Source organism: Choloepus didactylus, chromosome 5, assembly GCF_015220235.1.
Source record: "Choloepus didactylus isolate mChoDid1 chromosome 5, mChoDid1.pri, whole genome shotgun sequence".
Classification (NCBI taxonomy): Eukaryota; Metazoa; Chordata; class Mammalia; order Pilosa; family Megalonychidae; genus Choloepus; species Choloepus didactylus.
In genome coordinates this window covers 146,278,753-146,292,401 of record NC_051311.1, presented here as the reverse complement: position 1 = coordinate 146,292,401, position 13,649 = coordinate 146,278,753, and the positions used below count along the sequence as shown (strand labels likewise).

Sequence of the window (13,649 nt, the reverse complement as noted above, 5' to 3'; positions counted from 1 at the left end):
ACACCTGCTATGGGGCCAGGGGCTGGCAATTCAAATCCCTCAGCCTCAGTGTCCTGTCTGCAAAATGACAGGTGTTGGGGATTGAATCGTGTCCCCCATAGAAGACACATTCAAGTCCTAACACCCGCTTCTGGGAGTGTGAACCCATTTGTAAATAGGAACTTTGAAGGTGTTACAAGTTAAGGTGAGGCCAAACCGAATGAGGGTGGGCCTTAATCCAATATGCCTGGAGTCCTGATCAGCTGAGGAAATTTGGATGCAGTCAGATGAAAGCCAGAGAAGCAGAGCCAGATCACCATGTGATGGAGGCAGAGATGCATCTTCAAGCCAAGGAACCCCAAGGTTTGCCGGCAAGCCAGCAACTGAATGCTACAGGCTCCAGCAGAAAGCCTGGCCTGGTGCTACCCTGATGTTGGGCCTCTAGCCTCCAAAACTGTACAACAAATTCCTGTTGCTTAAGCTAACCAATCTGTGGTATTTGTCACAGCAATCATGGCAAACTAAAATAACAGGGTTGGATTAGATGGTTTTAAAAGCCCCCTTAGTTCTGACGTTCTGGGATTCTATACATACCACTCAAATGTAAAGTATTTTTATAACTATCCCTTTTGGTACATAGTGCAATTTAGGTACACAGCAAGCACTCACGTGTTGCCCCAACTAAATTAATTGGAAGTCCAAATTACAGTGAAAAATACTCTGAAAACATGTATAACAGAGCTTATTTATGTGCATGTGTGTATATTCAGAGAACACCATCACCAGTTAAAAATCTAAGCTCATAGCATCCCAAGGTTAGTCATGCACATCTAGGTGAAAATGCTCTACCTCCTATTTCCTTCTGAAAATTCCCAGGAAGCTGTTAATTTCTAACTCCAAAGTTTCCCACCACTAAGGTTCAGCTGAAAGAGCTGCTGACTAATTCACAGCATGCAAATATCAAGTTCAACTTTTCTAGTCCCAGGCTTGCTGGGACACACATTAAGTGCCAAAAGAGGTCTTGGAGACCATCTGATCTACCTGTATGAGAAACGAAATGGAATTCGACTTCAGAGCTTAAAGTCTAAGAAAAAGACCTGGCACCAGCAGGCCTGGGAGAACTGTCAGGCCTCTTCATCTAGACAATTTGGCAATTGTGTGTGTTGGGGGTGGGGGAAAGCTTCATCCTTAACATCCTTGAACGGCAATAGATCAATCTCCTGTTGGACTTCTCAAGAGAGGAGAAGTAAAGAGAAGAAAGAGTACAATAATAATGAAGATGATGCCAAGAGCAGCAGCCAATTAGCAGTAGGGATGGATGAGCTGCCATTGCTCGGATGCCTACTATGAATACACATCATCTCTTTTATCTCACGTTATATCATGGAATGCTCATAAAAAGTCCCAATGAGCTAGGTATTATTGTGACCCCTGGGTTGTAAAGAAATGGAGGCTTGTTGGCAAATTGCCCCAGAGATCAGCCAGCAGTGAGCAGCAGAGCTGGGACAGCCCCGGTCTGTGGGCTCAGAGCCCAGGTCTAGACAGATGAGCAGGAACTCAGTGACTTCTGATTTATGGCTGGGGTGGTGGGCTTGGGAGGGCTGGGGCGAGGACTGGGGTCATCCTGAGTGGGCCTGTGCCTCCACGGCTACCTCCCACAGGCAGCTATTCAGGCAGGCTTTGGTCCCGGGTCAGTCAGCTGTGTGCCCCACCCTCTGGCCCTGCCAGGGAAAGGGTGACCTATGGCTGGAGTCCCCGGCCAAACTATTGTTTGTAGTTTTGCAGGAAGCTGTTTGAAAGGGTTGTTGAAAACCGATCTTTCTAAATCAAGCTGTACCAATATTTTTATTTCCTTTCATGCAATGCCACATTTAATGGAATCAGACGGGCCTGTTTATAAAGCCTGGGAAACAAATCTTTGTGATCTAAGTTCAGTAAAACAGAAGGGGTCCACTCTTAAAGAAAAGAGAACAGATAGTTTCATGACGTGCACCTTTCTAGAGCCAGTCCTTGCTCTTGGAACCTGATGGATGTTTGACCAAAAGGCATCTAAAACCCAAATGCTTTTCCACAGAAATGTCCCATGTCTGGACATTTAGATATAATTAGATGACATGCTCAACGAATTTTTAAGACAAGAAATTGGTGGAGAAATGTAGATTGCTAATTATAAGGTCTGCAGCATATTTTTAAAAATAAGTCACAGATCACTGCCACTTGTCTGGAGCTGGCTTTATGTCGTGTCTGTGGAGAAGAGAAAGTCAGAGACTTAATCCCCTGGATGATCCCAACCTCCTCTCCAATCTACTGCACCTGAAGGTAAAAACTCCCCATTTGTATGATGGGGTCACTGGGCATGTGCTTGCCGTTCACCTCTTCCCATAAAGTGTGGTTTGACGGTGGGTGGGGCAGATGACGCACAAAGGCCCAAGCTTAGTGATGAACAATGGGGTAAGGAGCCAGCAAAAATTCTAGAAAACTGAGTATGAGAGGCAAATTCCCCTCCCTCTTCACAATGTGACCAAGGACCCACCCTACAAAACGAGAGCCAAGAGGGTCAGAGCAGGAAGCAACCACAGAAAAGCAGGCTGACAGAGGAGGAGAGGGGGCCCTGAGAGGGAGGCTCTCCGCCTGGCCCTGCTGCCCTCCCAGAGCTGGCTCTACCATCTACAGAGACCAGGAACATCTCAGCATGTCTGACAATGGCAAGGCTCCCTTCCTAAACCAGGTGGAGCACCAGTCAGGCAAATGGCTCAGAACTGTACGCTGAAATACTAAGATCATAAGAGCAATGCCTAATTTTAGCTGGAAAAATCCCTAGAAGTCCTATTTTCTAGGAGACTCCAAAAGAGTGCTGCTCCTTTGTAGCTGTTTATATTATGCTTTTTTTTTATTAAATTCAGTTTTATTTAAACATATTCACATACCATACAATCATCCATGGTGCATAATCAACTGCTCACAGTACCATCATATAGCTATGCCTTCATCACCCCAATCAATCCTTGAACACCTTCCCTACATCAGAAAGAATCAGAACAAGAATAAAAAATAAAAGTAAAAAAGAACACCCAAATCATCCCCCCCATCCCATCCCACTTTCCATTTAGTTTTTGTTCCCACCTTTCCACTCATCCATCCATAAACTGGATAAAGGGAGTGCGATCCACAGGGTTTTCACAATCACACTGTCACCCCCTGTAAGCTACATTGTTATACAATTGTCTTCAAGAGTCCAGACTACTGGGTTGGAGTTTGATAGTTTCAGGTATTTACTTCTAGCTATTCAATATATCAAAATCTAAGAGGTGTTATCTATATAGTGCATAAGAATGTCCACCAGAGTGACCTCTCGACTCCATTTGAAATCTCTCAGCCACTGAAACTTTATTTTGTTTCATTTTGCATCCCTCTTTTGGCCAAGAAGATGTTCTCAATCCCATGATGCCGGGTCCAGATTCATCCCCGGGAGTCATACCCTGTGTTGGCAGGGGAGATTTACACCCCTGGGAGTCAGGTCCCACGTAGGGAGTAGGGTACCGAGTTCACCCGCTGAAGAGACTTAGTTAGAGAGAGAGGGCCACATCTGAGCAACAAAGAGGCACCCAGGGGGAGACTCCCAGGCATAATCACATGCAAGCCTAGCCTCTCCTTTGCAGCAACGAGCCTCATAAGGGCAAGTTCCATGACAGAGGGCTCAGCACACCAAACTGCCAAATATTATGTTTTGAGTAAGTGGCATATTCTACTATCCAGACTGAACCTACAAGTTCATGAGGGGAATGACCCCTCAGAAGAGCTTTCATTTAGAAGCATGTTCCAGTCTCCACTATTGGGACTGACTGTCCAGAACTGACCAGTTCCATCCTGGCAGGGGCCCCGGGGTTCAATGATTAGGAAACACCATGGAATAGTGCCGTTCACATCCCAGGTGCATATTATTCAAAGAGTTTGAGGTTTGCAGGCTGCATCACACTGAGGCCTTTCTTGCTGGTGCTACCTATAAAATACGACTATTTTCTTCATGATAGGAAGAAGGAGGCAAACAAAAGATTAAAACTGGATTATTACAAATGGAGTAATGATGTTTACCTGTTTTGGAGTGAAAAAAAGAGCTTAATTGGCCCCCAAAGCAAAAAGCTGACACCTCACACGTTCTTTCTGAAGCAGGACCAATCAACACTAGTGATGACAAATGATGCTCTACAGCAGCGCTTCTCAGGCTTGCATGTGCGAGCTAGTCAGCCGGGGCCTCGTTAACATGCACACTCTGATTCAGGGGCCCGGGGTGGGGCCTGAGATACTTCCTTTCCAAAAAACTTCTGATGCTGCTGCTCTGCAGATCACACTTTGAGTAGCAAAGCTCTACCCACAATTTACAGAGAACATCTCAATGGTTCTCCAACTTGTCCAGGTGGAAGAGAATCTCTAAGCCACGAGGCTCTTTGGGGAACTTATTTTATTCCCACCTATAACCCGGACCAATCATCTCCAGAAAATAGTTCTACACCAGGGAATATATCATGTGCCACTCAAGATGCAACTGGCTACCAAGCTCAGGATGACTGGCAGGTGGAGGAAGAGAAGAGGGGGGAGAAAATAACATGCAATCGCTAACTTTTGGGGATCACTGAGAGTCAGGCACAGTCCTGGGTCCTTTATAGGCTTGTCCACTTAACCTCCTCAAAACCTCTGTGAATTGGTGATTATAATGATTCTCATTTTACGGACTGGGAAACTGCAGCCCAGAGCGGGTAAGCAACCCAAGATAAGTTAGGAAGGCGGAGGCAGGCTGAACTTCCAACTTACACAGCCCACTGCCTCAACATCTAATCCATTGGGCAGCACAACTGGCTCCGAGACCCCCCAGCAAGCCCTGACTCCATTGCGTTGTCAGATTTTGCCATCAATACCCACTAACTGGCTTGGCCAGTTGTCCTCCCCCAATTGGATATTAACAGAGCTAAAAATGGTTTGAGTGCCTGTGTTTTATAATTATATTTTATATTAAAGAGCAAAACAAATAACTTTAGCAATTACCAAGAAGAGAAATTTTGGGGGGTAACTGCTTAAAAATAACTTTTGCATACCCCTTTACCCAGAATGACCAAATGTTTCCATTTTGTCCCATTTGCTTTATCATTCATGCTTGTACCTTCTCATTCTGGTTCTCTCTAATCTATAAACAGCCACTTTTTTTTTCTGAATCATTTGAGAAGAAGTTACAAACATCATGCCCCTTTATACCTAAATTTGTCAGAGTATAATTTTTAAGAACAAGGCCATTTTCTTACATAATCACAAGACAGCTATCAACTTCTGCAGAAGTAACATTGATATGACACTTTTATCTAATCTACCATCTACATTCCAATGTTGTCATTTGACCTAATATAGCCAGACTGTTTTTTACTGGTTGGATGCATATTAGGAATTAATATAAGTAATTAAGAATTAACAGGAGTAGAGCGCTTTGGCATTACATTAACTCATTTGGTTCTCACTTCCCCTCTCCGAGGCCAGGCAGGCAGCCCTCTCCTTGCTTTACCCGTGGTGGAAAGGACCTTAAATACAGAGCCACAGCTCAGACCCTTCTCTCCACATCACTGCTTGGTTCTTATTTTTAAGACTTTATTTGTTTCGGTATCAGCCAGCAGACTGACCACTAATCCAAACACTTTAAATCCTAAAAGTAATATACTTTGGGTGCTTAACTCTAACCACTTTCTTTTATGCCAACATTATAGATTCTAATTAATACTCATAGCTACAACATACTCAGGAAGGGTCCTGAGCTACCCCAGGGAGTAACTTGGTGTGAACTGGGAGGCCCATGGGAGTGGGGAACAGGAAGGGCCTTTTTGGCACCTGCCCCGCCTGCTTCGTGGAGCCCACCCCACCCTGCACATGGAGCTTAAACCCAGAACGACAAAGGAGTCCAGTCGTGTGCTTGACTTGAACATATGAGGCCTAGTCAACTGGATATCTCTTCCCGGGCATAGTAAAAAAATTAGCTTAGGAATGGCGAAGGCGTTTCCCAATTCTCACAAATAGCCTAAAAAGGAACTCAAACTCATGAACTTAGCAGTTAAATGGAAAAGCATTGCTTTTGGAAATGGAACTATTGGGGTTCAAATCCTCACCCTGCCACTTAGTTAATTTTCCTTGGGCAAGTTACCTAACCTCACCAGGCCCCAACCCCTTCACCCATAAACACAGACAAGGGCACACACCAGGTAGCGATGGTGAGAGAAGTGCGAGGACACGGAAATGGCTGGCTGGTGCAGAGACGGGCACACGGGAGGTGTCCAGCTCACACTGTTTCAAAACATGCAGCCTTTGGCCCCACAGCAGGGCAAGCCTCTGCTCTCCACACAACCCAAACAGGGCCCAGCAAAGTTGAGTTTATAAATGTTAATGGGATATGAGCAATGTGGTAAGTTTTGATGAAAATCTTGCATGATTCACAGATTGTTAAAGACCACAAAAGAACAGATCAACTTTGTGGTAAGAGCTGTCTCTGGCAATAGGGAGTTGAATTTTTCCTGTGAGTGGCCTGGATGAGACCCCAGCCTCAACAGGGAACTCTGCTCTAAGTGGGATGGGAAGAGCCAATTAATTTACCTTTTCCAGGGCTTCTCTGTCAAGTAGTTCTTGCACAGCTAGAAGCTTGATGCTGCAAGAAAAAAAAAACACACTTGAAAAAAACCATTTCATGTCACCAGCATCACACAAACCACAAGAACAAGTCTGAAATTTCAACCTGCATCTCTACGTTACCTCCCATCTTAAGGTAACCTTTGATTTGCACCGAGGACCATTTCTGAACTGTTAAAAATGTTTCTAAATTCTAAAAGTAATAGCCGTTTCATGTAAAGAATTCAGATAAGCTCAGGAGATAAAGAAGAAAACAGTCACTCATGTTCAATATGAACCTTTGCCTGCTGTCCTTTTGACAATAATGAGAAAGAGCTGAAGTCACAGCCAACAAAGAGGGCCTGCTTAGGCTCTGCTCAGGCTCTGCTCAGGTGTTAACCAGGTTTATTGCACCCCTCCTGCCTGCAGGTGGCCAAGGACACGAGGACTATGACACTGTCCCAGCCTGCAAGGAATGCATGACCTCTGGGAGGACAATGTCGGAACAAGAATATAACATGCATGTGACAAGTGGACGTGCTGGGGAACAGAGAAATCCCAGCCTGGTGGAGGTCAGAAAAGGCTCCATGGAGGGGGACTTGCTTAGCCTTGCCGGGTGAGGGGGCAAGGGGATCTGCAGAGCTCCAAGGGGAGACAGAGGGCACGGGGATGCATGACCGCCCAGTTTCCAGCTTAGCGGCCTGAGTCCAGACTGCTGCCAGACACCTAGAAGAGAGAGTTCAGAAGTGGGTGCAGCTTTGTTTGACCCGTTGCTTTTGAGATGCCTGTGGGTACACTGGGCGGGCAGCTGAGGCTGTGAGAGAAGCTTGGGCTGGACTCACCAGCACACAATCTGAAGCATGAGATTAACGGAATCATTTGGGGAGTGGGTCTGCTACAGATGGTGTCGTGATGCCCCCTCCCAATCCCTCTCTCTCTACCCCCAGCTAATCTGCTTGTGACCACTGGTCACTATGCCCCTCCTGCCACCCACCTAGGCAGGTTCCCCGGGAGCAGACCAGGGCCCCACCTGTACTGTGTGCCTCCCACAAAAGGGTTATGCCCATGATAAGGGTCACCTTCATTTATAGAATTCTTCATAAGCAAGGACTGTCCAACCAAATGCAAAGGCTTATTTAAAAGCAGCTCCAGTCCAGGAAATGCAATAAAAGTTTGAAAAGCTTATAAGAAATCACCACCATCAATTTAGCAAACACTGCAGCAGATGGATAGACTCTGGGCATTCACTCTGCTCCAACCACACCGGCTTTCGCTCTATCTCTGAAACACTTTTGCTTTTGTTATTTCTTTGGCTTGGAAGGGTCTTCTCCAAGATGTATACAACACTGACTCTGTCTCATCATGTTATTCTAAATACAGATGCCATCTCCTCCAGGCAGCTTTCCCTGAACACCCAAGGTAAGGCAGTGTCCCCAGTCCCCACATTTTATCATTTTCTGAGCACTTACTGGTACCTAAAGCATTTATTTGTTCAGGTGCTTTTATCCATCTCCTCCCAACAAGAGTGGAAGCTCCTTGAGGCCAGGGACTCAGATACTTTTGCTCACCACTACATCTGCAATGTCTACAAATGGTGCAAGGGAAATGCTCAAGGAATATTTACTGAGTGAATGACTGGGCCTGGAGGCCTGTAGACCAAGTAATGATTACAGCTCACCCACTCCAGCTTGGGTGGATAAAATCGCAGCCCATGCCTCAGTTTCTCCACCTGAAAAAGAACACCTCAAAAGAGGTGACTGGATGGCTTCTTCCTCGGTGAAAGATGCTATGTACATCTGTATAAATTATTGCCATTAACAAAATACGTCTGATAGTAGGTCACAGCTATCAGTTACTCCTCCACATATCCCGATTCCCAATGTACAAATCTAGATTCTAGTTTACGAATCTGGACAGCAACGTATATGCTAAGTACAAGTTTCCAATTATAGCTTAAATTTCAGAACTTAAACTGCCTCTGAAATAACCAATGGAAAATACTTACCCTGGACGGACTTCCAGTTCCTTGCTACGGTTCTTCCCCTTCTCTACAGTCCTGAAGTCCAATTTAGTATCAGATATCAACAGGTAAGAACAGGTTTAAAACCCTGCTAAGGTACTAAGCCATCTAATGGAAGGGCCCTCGAGAGGCAGATCATAAGCTCCAGATGCTGGACTTGCCCTGGTCCTTGTCTTTCCTGAATTGTGTGGATTTAGGGCTTCTTTCCATTCTCTGAAATGCCCTAGTTCCCTTCCAGTGGATCCTCTCTTTTGCTTATGTTAGGCAGACTTGGTTTCTTACAACCAAAAGAATCTCAGCTGATACAAATATTATAGCATAATAGTTATCAAATGGATATTTAATTTAATGGAACCCGAATATAAGGGTTCAGGAGAAAAAGTATTCATTGATTATTGAATGAATCAATTGCTGAATTGCTCAATGCCTGAAATACTTAATACCTAGGTGAAATCTATGAAAAATGTGAATTATCGAAGAACTGATGACGAAGTGATAAAGAAGTGAAATACATTGTTGAGGTGATGAGGCCATGGGTGGCCATGGTCCTGTTAACTTCCTCAGGAATAAATTGAAGAATGGATTGATGATCTCAGGGAAACATTAGCTGATGGAGAGTTAAAGGGATTGATCAAAATTTCCTACTAAAGGACATATAAGGAACTAAATGTACTTTGTGAGTATTTTAGTTTCCCAGCCGCCAAAACAAATACCATACAATGGGTTGGCTTAATGAGAAAAAAAACAAAAAACAAAAAAAATACTGTTAAGGTACTCACGTCTCTTCTCCCTATTCACAAAGATGCTACATTCAAAACCACTGTAGAACATGATCTGAAAACAAATGGTTTCATGCTCTTGAATGAAAATGAAAACAACTTCAGTGGATTCTTTTTGAAGTCAAAACCTTAAGAATTGCTACTCCCTGCTCTCATCACTTTACTTTCCACTAGAATGGGGATAGCAAATACTTCGCACACGAGCTGCTACTCTCCAACTCTCTCCACCCCTTTCCATGGCACTTTCCCCCAGTGTACTTAGGTAAGCCTCAGAATCCTTCTCAACACTCCAGGGAGCCACAGCCCATCTACTGAAATTGGCAGGTGAGATGAAATCCATTTAAAATCTGCCCTAAAACCAATACCAATTGGTATCAATGTATCAAAGTATCAGGGAGGGGGCAGGAAAAACAGAGGCACTTTCGCACTACTAAAACACAGCAACACACGATGGGATAGCTCTAGGGGCAGAGAGAAGATGGAGATGATAGGACACAAAGATCTATACAGTATGAGTTTCAAAATGGAGACAACGCTTGTTAATAAGCTACTGCTCCCGCTGCTTGTCACCTTGGATTTCTTCAGAAGGCAGTGTTTATTCCTTCTTAGAGCTAGAGTCTTTAAAAGTACTCCGAGAGGTTTCCTGTTATATCACTATCCTAATGTTATTTCTTACCTTACTGGAAACCCTCCAAGTTTGAGGTATTTATTTTAGTATTTATGGTAACAGATTCTTCCAGAACATCAGATACTCCCCGGGAGGAAATTTCACACGTGTGAAACAGCAACACATCCATTTACCAAACCCTCCGTGTGCCATCATCTAACTTCCTGATGCTGCGAGGAGAGTCTGATCTCTCATATTCAGTTTTGCCCCTTGGTTCCCTCCTTCCTTCTTTTGTTTTTTTCCTTCCTCCTTTCCTTCCTCTCCTCCTTTTGCTAATTCTACAAACATACTTTGAATATCTCCTATATTTCAGAAACTGCACCAGGCAGCATGAGGACGAAGAAGAGGCTCCCGGGAGCGAGGGTGCAACCTGGGCACATGCTCAGGGAAGTGTGTTTCTCTGAGAAGTCTGCTGGGTTCCGACATGACCCCGCAGAGCTGGATAAACAGGGCATGTCTGTCGGGTGGCCCGGGGCTTTGTCAGCATGTTCCCAAAATAGCAGAGCTCCCATCAAATGGGAGCTGCAATGAACTGCAATCCCTTTTTCCACACTCTACTTTTAGAAGAGAGACAAATCACATGAAAACAGCTGATGGCAGTAATTTGTTTAGAAAAATCACAACTTCAAGGGCCAGTCCTGAGGTCAACACATCAACAGCTCAGTCGCCCAGGAGGCAGCACTTAGGGAGATCTAGAATGTGTGCAATTCGTGTTTGCCAAATAAACGACAAGGAGGTGAGGTGGTTGAGGGCGGACGTCTTAGTCAGTGGGAAGAGAGACTGGCACAGTGAGGCCTATCGCTGAATCAGAAGTGGCAATGGGGAAAGTGCCAAGCAGACACCAGCAGCAGAGAGGAAACGTAGCAGTGCGCAAGGGACAGAAGACAGAGGCTACCCGTGCAGTCTGGGGGCGGCTGGGGCTGCAGATGGAATGGTTTTCAGTGGCCCCTGGAAAGGCAGATATGAGATAACTCTATAGGTGCTACAAAAGCACTTAAGGGTAAACCCCCAACTGTTCAGAGACTCGCGCTTCTAGAACGGATTAAAACCTAAAGGGGCAGCAGAGTCAAGAATCACTCTAACTCCCTATCTCTGAGAATTCTGGCACTTCGAGTTTCACTTCCATTTAAGTGACACAATATAATGCATGGGACATAGTAACACACAATACATGTATAAAGAAAGTATTACATTCATGGGTGGATCCACTGATTCATTTAATGGACAAAATATTTAAGGACAACAAGTTATGCTCCAGGCACTAGTGGGCACTAGGGATACAATGATGAAAAGACGCAGCCTCTGCCTCCAAGGATCTGAGCCTAATGGGGACCAAGTTGAGTACCCAGGGGCCCCAGAGGGGGAGAGGTGAGGCAAGCACACTCATGGGGCAGGTGTGGGGTGCTATGTGGCACTCCAGGAAGGGCATTTTACCAAAGCAGAGAGGCTTCTTGGGAAGTGACTTGTTAGCTGATGCCTATGGCTTGTGAGACAGAAGGGAGAACACCAGTTAGGACACCATTTAGGGTAGGAGGAACGGCATGAGCCAAGGAAGGAGGTAGAGCACCAGCCTGGCCCACCCAGGACGGCACGCCAACCAGGGAACGTGGGGTGGCTGTGGGAGCCAAAAGATTATTCTGTAGAGGCAGGCAGGGCCAGGCCTACTTAGAGCCCAGTAAGCCACATTAAGGAGTGTGGATGATATTTGGAGGGCAATGAGTAGCCTCAAATGGTTTAGGGCACTGGTATGGTACAGGGCCCAGGGCATGGAAGATACCCAATAAAGGGATAAAGATGGCTGCAGTGTGGGGAATGGACTGGGGCCAGGTCAGAGTTAATGGTGGTTTGTGGCAGGAAGTGGCACCAGGCTAATTCTAGACGATCAGCAGCTGGCAGGACCTGATGTCTTTGTGGAGACAGGGTATGAGAGAAATAACACCTCGGTTTCCAGCATGTGAGACTAGGAGCTGCAGAGGGATAAAGCAGGCTGGAGATGGTGAGGTTAGCCTTGGACATGCCTGGGGTCCCCCCGAGTGGAGATGTCATCAGGCAGCTGGCAAGTTCTGGGCTCTAGAATTGGACATCCGAGCGTGCGGATGGTTACCAAAGGGACGAGATCGCCCAGGAAGGCTGTGTGGAGTAAGAAGACAGCCAGGGGCAGAATCCCAAAGAGCATCAGTGTTTGACAGATGGGCAGAGGTTCTGAACAGCAGCCTATGATGGAAACAGGGAAGAAACTGGCAGAGAGGTAGTAGGGAAACCCAGAGCACCAGGCCCAATGCCAAGGAGGAGAGCAGTGCAAGAAGGGAGAGGAAGGCAACAGGTTCAGATTTTGCAGAAAGGAAAGTTAAGGCTGCTGTCCTAGGTGAGAGCAGTTTCGGGGGCGTGGTGGAGACGAAGCCAGGTTTCAATGGTGATGAGTGAATGGGGAGTGAAGAAAGACAAATAAGGAGCTTAAAACATAGGTAGAAGAGATAAGGTGGTTCTTGCAGCACTATTCGCCATGGAGTAGAATGCAAAGCTGAGATGTCTCACCTATCAAAGTGGAAGCTGTAATTACTGAAGTGCAAGCGGCCTCTTTCTCAAGCTATTGGCATGTGAGCCCAGGCTCTCTCCCTCTGTACCCCTCCTCTCTCCCCTTCCTCCCCCCACCGCCACATGCTCTCAGAGCATAATCACCATTTCCATGATTTGGGGGGTGAGTGTGTAAATAAAGGTTGTGCAAGTTCTCAAAAATGAATGCCCTAGGGTTGTTTTGTCTTCTAATACAGGACTTCTACAATGTCCTCTGCAGGATCAGGGGTAGAAAATGTGAAGACCCTCAAATTTAAGAGCCCACATAAAAAGCCAGAGCCTCCAGCTTTTCTGGCCATGCAAGTTCTGCGCCCAGTTTACCAGCTGTTCTAGTTTGCTAATGCCACCAGAATGCAAAACACCAGAAATGGACTGGCTTTTATAAAGGGGGTTTATTTGGTTACACAGTTACAGTCTTAAGGCCATAAAATGTCCATCAACAAAGGGTACCTTCACTGGAGAAAGGCCATTGGCATCCGGAAAACCTCTGTTAGCTGGGAAGGCATGTGCATATCATCTGCTTGCTCCAGGGTTGTGTTTCCAAATGGCGTTCTCCAAAATGTCTGCATCAGCTTCTCACGGCCATCTTCAAAATGTCTGTCTCAGCTCCAGCTAGCTACGAGCTCCTTAAGTCTGAGCCTATATAAGGCTCCAGTAAACCAATCAAGGCCCACGCTGAATGGCCGTGGCCACACCTCCACGGAAATACTGAACCAATAGGTTCCAACCTATCCACACTAATAAGTCTGCCCCCACAGATTGCATTAAAGAATATGGCTTTTTCTGGGGGACATAATATATACAAACCAGCACACAAGCCCAAACAGTCTCGGGGATTAGAACAAGGCAAGTGAGTTGGGGAGTGGCTTCCACACACATCTTTAGTGTTCAGGCAGCCTCCCAGAAAGGGAGAGAGAGAAGGGAAGGAGAAGAGGTGCCATCACAGCCAGGGCTCGGTGACAACGGGCAGTGGCCCACTCTATTCACATGTCAC

At 45.8% G+C, this 13,649-nt stretch overlaps 1 protein-coding gene across 4 annotated transcripts in view; it reads right to left on the bottom strand.

Annotated features, from left to right (window-relative positions):
- EEPD1 (endonuclease/exonuclease/phosphatase family domain containing 1) overlaps positions 1-13,649 on the bottom strand; it is a 121,413-nt gene that overhangs the window by 43,239 nt on the left and 64,525 nt on the right. For all 4 annotated transcript variants that reach the window (XM_037837071.1, XM_037837073.1, XM_037837072.1 and 1 more), the window contains exon 3: positions 6,604-6,655. In XM_037837071.1, coding sequence (XP_037692999.1) covers positions 6,604-6,655 — 52 coding nt within the window. The remainder of the gene's footprint in view (positions 1-6,603; positions 6,656-13,649) is intronic.